This window comes from Perognathus longimembris, chromosome 22 (genome assembly GCF_023159225.1).
Source record: "Perognathus longimembris pacificus isolate PPM17 chromosome 22, ASM2315922v1, whole genome shotgun sequence".
Classification (NCBI taxonomy): Eukaryota; Metazoa; Chordata; class Mammalia; order Rodentia; family Heteromyidae; genus Perognathus; species Perognathus longimembris.
The window spans coordinates 37226442-37234025 of NC_063182.1; the positions used below are offsets into that span (position 1 = coordinate 37226442).

The following is a 7584-nucleotide window of genomic DNA, read 5'->3' on the forward strand; positions in this document are numbered from 1 at the left end:
TAACTGCATAGTGGTTTGCAGGTGATATGCTTTATAAGACAGATTTTGCCTATCTAAAAATTACTGGCAATAAATATAGACATCTTCTTTCTCAATGGATGATGAAAAGCAAAGAGTAGAGACAAACTGCTTATTTTCCCACATGACAATAACAAATTGAAATAAAACACCACAAGCGTTTGAAATATATGATGGTATTAGATTATAATATCATTTTCCTTCAGAATAAAAAGCTACAATGTCAATAAATTAGAGATAAAAATTTTCTTACTATGTATATTTTATCTTTTTTTTTCTTTTTTTGGCCAGTCCTGGGCCTTGGACTCAGGGCCTGAGCACTGTCCCTGGCTTCTTCCTGCTCAAGGCTAGCACTCTGCCACTTGAGCCACAGCGCTGCTTCTGGCCGTTTTCTGTATATGTGGTGCTGGGGAATCGAACCTAGGGCCTCGTGTATCCGAGGTAGGCACTCTTGCCACTAGGCTATATCCCCAGCCCCAACTATGTATATTTTAAATGAGTGAAATGAAATATACTGTTAGCATTTCCCTAGCCTCAGGTCCTCGGCAACTCCCACTAGCCCCCAGATCCACCCATACCTAATGAGCCACTCCTACTCACTACCTAACTACTTCCCCTTTACCCCCAGAGAGAGAAGTTGCCACCTGGATAAGGTGCAGACACCATATAGCTCCCTCTCCCATGGGAAATATGGCCCCACTAATAAAACTCCTTATGAACCTTCTTCTCCTGCCTGTGATTATCTCCGCATGGTCCTCTGGGTTGGCTGGGACCTATGCTTTCATTGGTGCCAAACCCGGGATAGGGTCCCTGGTGGATATACTCTCCCATTTCTGGGGGGATCCAAGCTGCCCCTGGGACCTATTCTGCTGTCCTAAGCCCACCCAGAGAGCCACCGAGTTTATTTCTGACCAAGTGCTCTACTTCCATCCACCACGACAATCTAAAAAATTCACCCTCACACCCAGGGTAAGTGATCATGTAAACTAGGGCTCGGACCCAATTTTCCGATTTACTGTAGGTCCACAGAGCCGTGGCTTCAGGACCACACCAAAAATCTTGGCACCAAGTTCTGAGCCCTACTCCAAATGACTGTAGCATAATGCCACAGGGCCATGGCTTCAGGGCCACACTCCCCACTCGCTCTGGGACACAGGAACTGGGTTGATGACCCCATTGCTGATTGTCTCCTACATTTCAGCTGAACAGAGTAATACTGGGGACGCTTGGTATTTAACTCCTCAGCTCCGCAAAACTCTTACCTGGGGAGGGCCACAATCATCCCCCACAACAGATTTGTAACTCCAACCAGGGTGAGTGACCATTAGCTGGGAGCTTGCATTTTTCCATAAGACAAGGGGCCACCGTAAATCTTGGCTCCAAGTTCTGAACCCCACTCCCAGGGAAGGCCACCGGGCTGCCGACCTTAATCCACTAGGCTAGGTGAAGGGAATCAGCAATTGTGGGTGTTTGAAGTCAACTGATATCTAGTCCAGCTCCGCTGGTCACTCATCAAGAGGTGAACAGTCTAAAATACTTCAGGAAAGCTGCTCATGTTTGAGCCCAATCTTACAAATTTGGAGTACATAACTTCTATGAGCACTCAAGCAGATGGAGTTCTCTCTTTCTCTCTCTCTCCCTCTCTCTCTCTCTCTCTCTCTTTCTCTTTCTGCCTTTATGCCTGCCTGCCTGTAATGGGCTGGTACTAGTGTCCAAAGATACCAATATTTGTGACAATCTATCCAGGGGACTCTGAGATGCAACTACAGCCTCACCGAGATCCAACCCATCTCTCCTTCCTGCCTTCATCACACATGACTAACGAGGCCTGCTGATTTGGGATGTAAGACACAGCCACTTTGGATCCATTGAAGCTGATACTTTCACATTGTCCTGACCCTTTGCCCTCTTGATTGTTATTCAATTGTGCTCTCTTCCAACTGCCGGTAAGGTCAAATGATATGATTTTATTTGATGGCACATGTATCTCATTCAGTCTGCTGTTCTCTGAGTGTGTTAAATCAGAACTCTGGCAATATTTGTTGGCCAATTCTCAAAAACTTACAGGTAAGCTCTACTCCTATTGTTCTCCTGTTGATTTAATTGGAAATAAAAAAGGCTTTTTTGGCTAAGACTCCTTGGATTTCAGTTCGAAGCCAACCCCGGGCAGGAAAAATATCCCTCTAAACTCCATCTTCCAAATAACCAGCAAAGAGCCAGACTAGAAGCTTGGCTCAAGAGAATGAGCCAAATGCTGAAAGCGACACCGTGGCTCAAGTGGTAGAGCACTAGCCTCGAGCAGAAGTGCTCAGTGACAGTGCCCAGGCCTTGAGTTAAAATCCCATGAATGCCAGCTGAGACAAGCTACCCAAACAATGAGCACCTAGACCTTTAGGATGAGGTCAAACCTGACAATGAAGAACCATGGAGAGTTGTAAGAGGAGATGAACTCTCATCTTATATGGAGTGAATTTAAACTTGCCCTTTCAAAATTAATCAGAGTTGGAAGATCAAGAGGAATACTTGTTTACCCACCTATTGTCCATATCTGTCCATTTTCCATCTGGACAGAAACTTGAATTCTTGCCTTTGTTACTTGTTCTTTGTCTAAATATATATATGTGTGTGTGTGTGTGTGTGTGTGTGTGTGTGTGTGTGTGTATGAATATAATAGCCTCTGACTGGTTACTCCCAACCAGGCCACTATCCCTAAACACTTCCTTCCTGCCCCCAGTGCAGTTACTCCTCCTTCCGTGTAATGGGCCACAATTGGGTTTATGCTCCAAATGGAACTTTTGTGGCTTGTGCCAAAGGTGTGTTCTCCCATGTTGTTCATGTTAACTGGTCCTGTGTACTTGTCAGCCATTTGCCTGACCTTTTCAAAAGTCTCTTTTAACAGGATGACATCCCTCACCCAGGACGCCACCTGGGAACTTGCAGTTCAAGGCCATCCTCTTGCTACACTGCTCTGCCCAGCATAGATCTGGACCCTGAAGACCCCAGCCCCAGTGACTCCTTGATGTGCCCACTCTGCAGGAGGTAGCCAGAGGAGACCATGACACCCATTGGCCCTGATAACCATTCTCATGGAATGATGAGGACTTTTACCAACCAAACTGGATGGTACCAGGCCAAATGACGAATCAGGGACCCCTGACTACTTCACCCTTTTATAGCAGGAAGTAGCTCCAGAAGAAACAACCTCCACCCATTCTCTTGCCTGGTACCCCTCCTCTGTTATTAATAAACATCAAATGGGGGAATGTTAGCATTTCCCTAGCCTCAGGTCCTCAGCTCCTCCCACTAGCCCCCAGACCCACGCATACCTAATGAGCCACTCCTACTCACTACCTAACAACTTCCCTAAGTTGGCAATATACCTTAACAGGATATGCAAGTTATCATAACTATAATAAAAAAATGCTATTTCCAATTCAGCTGACAAGAAATTAGAGAGATTGTTATATCTGTAGCTACAGAGAGATACTTTCTGATGAAAACTCTTTCCAAAACAATGTTTTTGTCACTACAACTTTGACATCTTTATTCCTGGAAATGTGGATTAAAACTTCCTCATGGGTATTACAATTGGATAAAAAAAAGAAGAGATTTCCCCCCTCATTCATGGAGATCTTGTGTAACATATACAAATGCACCTGTTTTCAAAGAACGGGAAAACAGCAATTGTGTGGGAGACACAGGTGTTGAAGAATTAGATCTACCTTTAGAGGAGCTACTGTAGGGCTGGCTGGAGAGTGAAGCCGTAATTGATGAGAATGGTGAGAATGGACAGAGGAATATTGTCCCCAACACAATGTGTACCACAGCACTTAGACAAAGGTGCTACTGCGGGACATCTTTAGCAAGAGAGCATGTCCCAGAAATAGTCATTGTTGTTGTTTGTGGCACAGAAGTTCAGTCTCCACATGGATCCACAAAAACTGAATAACCCCGTGAATAAATAGGCTAAAGCTAAAAGGGAGATTTCTCAGAGGAAGAAAAAAAAAAAGACTAGTAGACACATGAAGAGATGTTCCACATCTCTGGCCATAAAAGAAATGCAAACCAAGACAACATTGGGATTTCACCTCAACCCAGTTAGACTGGCCATTATCAATTAAACTAATGATAAAAAATGCTGGCGGGGATGTGGCCAAAAGAGAACATCACTACATTCTTGGTGGGAAAGGAAACTTATTCAGTTCAGTTACTTTAGAAAGCAGTATGGAAGTTTCTCAAAGAGTAAAGATAGAACTTCCTATCACCCAACAATCCCACTCCTGGAAATGTACCCCAAAACACATCAACAAGGCTACACTAAAACTACCAGCGCAATCATGTTCATTGCAGCATTATGGAATCAGCCCAGTTGCCCATCAGTAGAGGTAAAAATGGTTGAAGAAAATGTGATATATACAACAATGGAATTCTATGCTTCTATCAGAAAGAATGCTATTGTCCCATTCATAAGGAAATGTAAAGACTTGTATAGAAGTATATTAAGGAAAGCAAGCCAGATCCAAAGAAACATAGACTGCATGGTTTTCCTCACTGATGATAATAGCTCAATAGTTATGTGCATATGAGTATATACCATGATGCTTACCAAAATGAATTTCAAGAAATGGAAACAAGAGGGTTATTTATTAGTGTATTGTTTTAAGTTAATTCTTTTTTTATTCATTTGGTTGTTTTCTGTTGTCACTATTTCCAATTTATGTATCCTTTGTCTTGTATATAACATTCTCTGATTTGGAGAAGAGAAGGGGAATGACAGAAATAGTGAGACAAAGGATGAACCAATGCACCATTGATACCAGACTCTATATTGGAAACAAACTTTACTACTTGGAGGGATGTGAGTCGGGGAGGGGGGAAAATGGGTGTAAGTAAGGGAAAGGAAATAACTGTTCAAAAACAAATGTACACCTGGCCTTACTTATGCAACTGTCTCCCCGCTGTACATCAGCTTTACAATTAAAACCTTTTAAGGAAAACCAAATCAATAAAATACAAACAGAAAAATTGCCAACTCAAGAGAGAAAATCTAACCCTCCTGACACAGGTATAATGAACAGGATCCTGGAAGAAATATACAAGAAGAAACATTTAAGAGATTGAGGAAGTAACCAGAAATCTTCTATGAAGAAAATTCCCAGTGTGGTTGAACAAGTTTATATTCCCACCAACAATGTAGTAGTGTTCCCGTTTGACCACATTCCCTCCAGCATTTGTTAATATTAAGTTTTCCTGGTAATGGACATTCTTACTGGGGTGAGGTAGACTCTCAGTGTTGTTTTGATTTCCATTTCTTTTATGGCCAGTAATCTAGAGGACTTCTTCATGTGCCTCTTGGCCATTCTCATTACCTCTTCAGAGAAGTCTCTTGTTCAACCTCTCTGGATAGCAGTATGGAGGTTCTTCAGAAGACTAAACATAGAGCTCCTGAATGAGCCAGCAGTCCCACTTTGGGGCATCTACCCAAAAGATTACAAGCAAGACCACACTAAAGCCACCAGCACAACAATGTTCATCACAGCACAATTTGTCATTGCTAACAAATGGAACCAACCCAGTCTCCACTAGACAAGTGGATCAGGAAAATGTAGTACATATATACAGTGGAACTCTATGCCTCTATCAGAAAGAATGACATTGCTCCATTAATAAGGAAATGGAAGGGCTCAGAAAAATCATACTAACTGATGTGAACCAGACCCAAAGAACATGGAATCTATAATTTCCCTCATAGGGAATAATTAGTACATGTTTAGGTTAGTCATAGCAGAACATCACAATAGCTCTAAAGCTATTCCCTTATGAACACATAAGATGATACTAAGCAAAATGAACTCCAAGTTACAAAAATAGTTATTTTAGTTATTTTCAAAAAGCCATGTGAAGCCGTACCTTTTTTTCTCTTTCGTATTCCCTTCCTGTCACTTTTTCTCTGCTATTACTGTAACTGATTTTGTACCCCCGATACTGTATATATGTGTATTGGAACTAGGGAAGAGAAAGGGAATACCAAAATCAAGAGACAACAGATAAAAAGACAAACCACTGCAATAGCAATACTTACAAAATCAATAGATGTAAACCATCTGTACAACTCATGCAGGGGGTGGGAAGTGGGAAGGGGGAAATGAGGGAGGAAGTAACAAGTTGGATGAGAAATGTAGTTGTCTTAGAGATGAAACTGTAACCCCTCTGTACTTCAATTTGAAAAGAATGAAGAAAAAAAAAGGAAAAGGAAAACAGGACAAGCCCAGGATCAGATGGAGTTCCACCTCAATTCTGTATGACTTTTCAAGATGAAGTAGCACTAATATTTCTCAAGCTTTTCCATGAATTGGAAATAGATGGAACAATTCCAAACTGATTCCCTAAACCAGGTAAGGGCCAAACACAAAAAGAACTACAGAAAAATTTCTGTGAGGAACACACCTGCAAAGCTCTTCAACGAAATAAAAGCCAATAGAACCCAGAAACAAATGAAAAAAAATATATTATGGCCAAGTACGCTTCATCACACAGATGCAAGGATGGTTTAACATACATAAATCAATGAATGTATTTCATGACATCCACAGCATCACACACAAGAGCCATATGACCCTTTGAATAAGTGTAGAAAAAGGGTGAGAAAGTACAAATCAATTCTTTTTAAAAGCTTTGGAGAGGTTCTAGTTACAAGGAAAATTCATTAAAACAATAAAGATATATATGACAGACCAACAGCCAATATCATACTGAATGGGTTAAAACTAAAAACATTTCCCCTAAAAAAGGGCAAAGGGAAGGATATACACTCTCCACTTATCTTCAGTATAGGTCTAGAATTACTACTCATAGCAGTCATGAAAGAAAAAATATATAAAAAGGAGTCCTATAAGGAAAGAAGAAATGAAACTACCTCTATTTGAAAATGACATGATTTTATTTTTTTTCAAAGACCCCAAAAGCTATATCTACAAGAGCCATGAGCTTAGAAATAACCAATCAGTTTGGCAAAGAAACAGAATACAAAATTCACTTACAAAATCAGTAGCCTTTCCATATGCTAGAAATGTACATGCTGAAAGGGCAATAAGAAAAACAAACATTTCCATTTGTAATGGCCTAAAAAACAACAAACAAACAAACAAACAGAAAAAAAAACAAAACCCAGCAACTAGGAATTAACCCAACCAAACAGGTAAAGGAGCTTTATGGTGAAAACTAAAGAAGTCTGAACAAAATAATCAAAGACAACAGGGCAAGGTTCATCATTTTCATTAGTTCATGTTCATGGATACCCAAAAGCAATATTTGAAGATGGCTAATTTGATGAAAATGGCCATACTGCCGAAATGATATACAATAGCCTGTTTCTCTGGGGCCTTTGAGGTGTCTACATGGAAGTGTGTTATATTTCAACAAGAGAAAACAGAGAGTTGTTTTTGATATTGACTAGGGCTTATGATAGAGATGAATGGCATCTTTACCACATGTTCTCAGAGAGGTGCATCATGAAAATAACTTGATCTTTATTAAAATGTTTAGAAAAAAATTCCCCCTGTTTGA

The 7584-nt window shown here is 40.8% G+C and overlaps 1 protein-coding gene across 1 annotated transcript in view; it reads left to right on the forward strand.

The window, feature by feature from the left end:
* Positions 1 to 1185: 1185 nt before the first annotated feature.
* LOC125339968 (vomeronasal type-2 receptor 116-like) overlaps positions 1186 to 7584 on the forward strand; it is a 14722-nt gene continuing 8323 nt past the window's right edge. The window contains exon 1 of the mRNA XM_048331324.1: positions 1186 to 1247. Within this exon, the coding sequence (XP_048187281.1) occupies positions 1186 to 1247 (62 nt within the window). The remainder of the gene's footprint in view (positions 1248 to 7584) is intronic.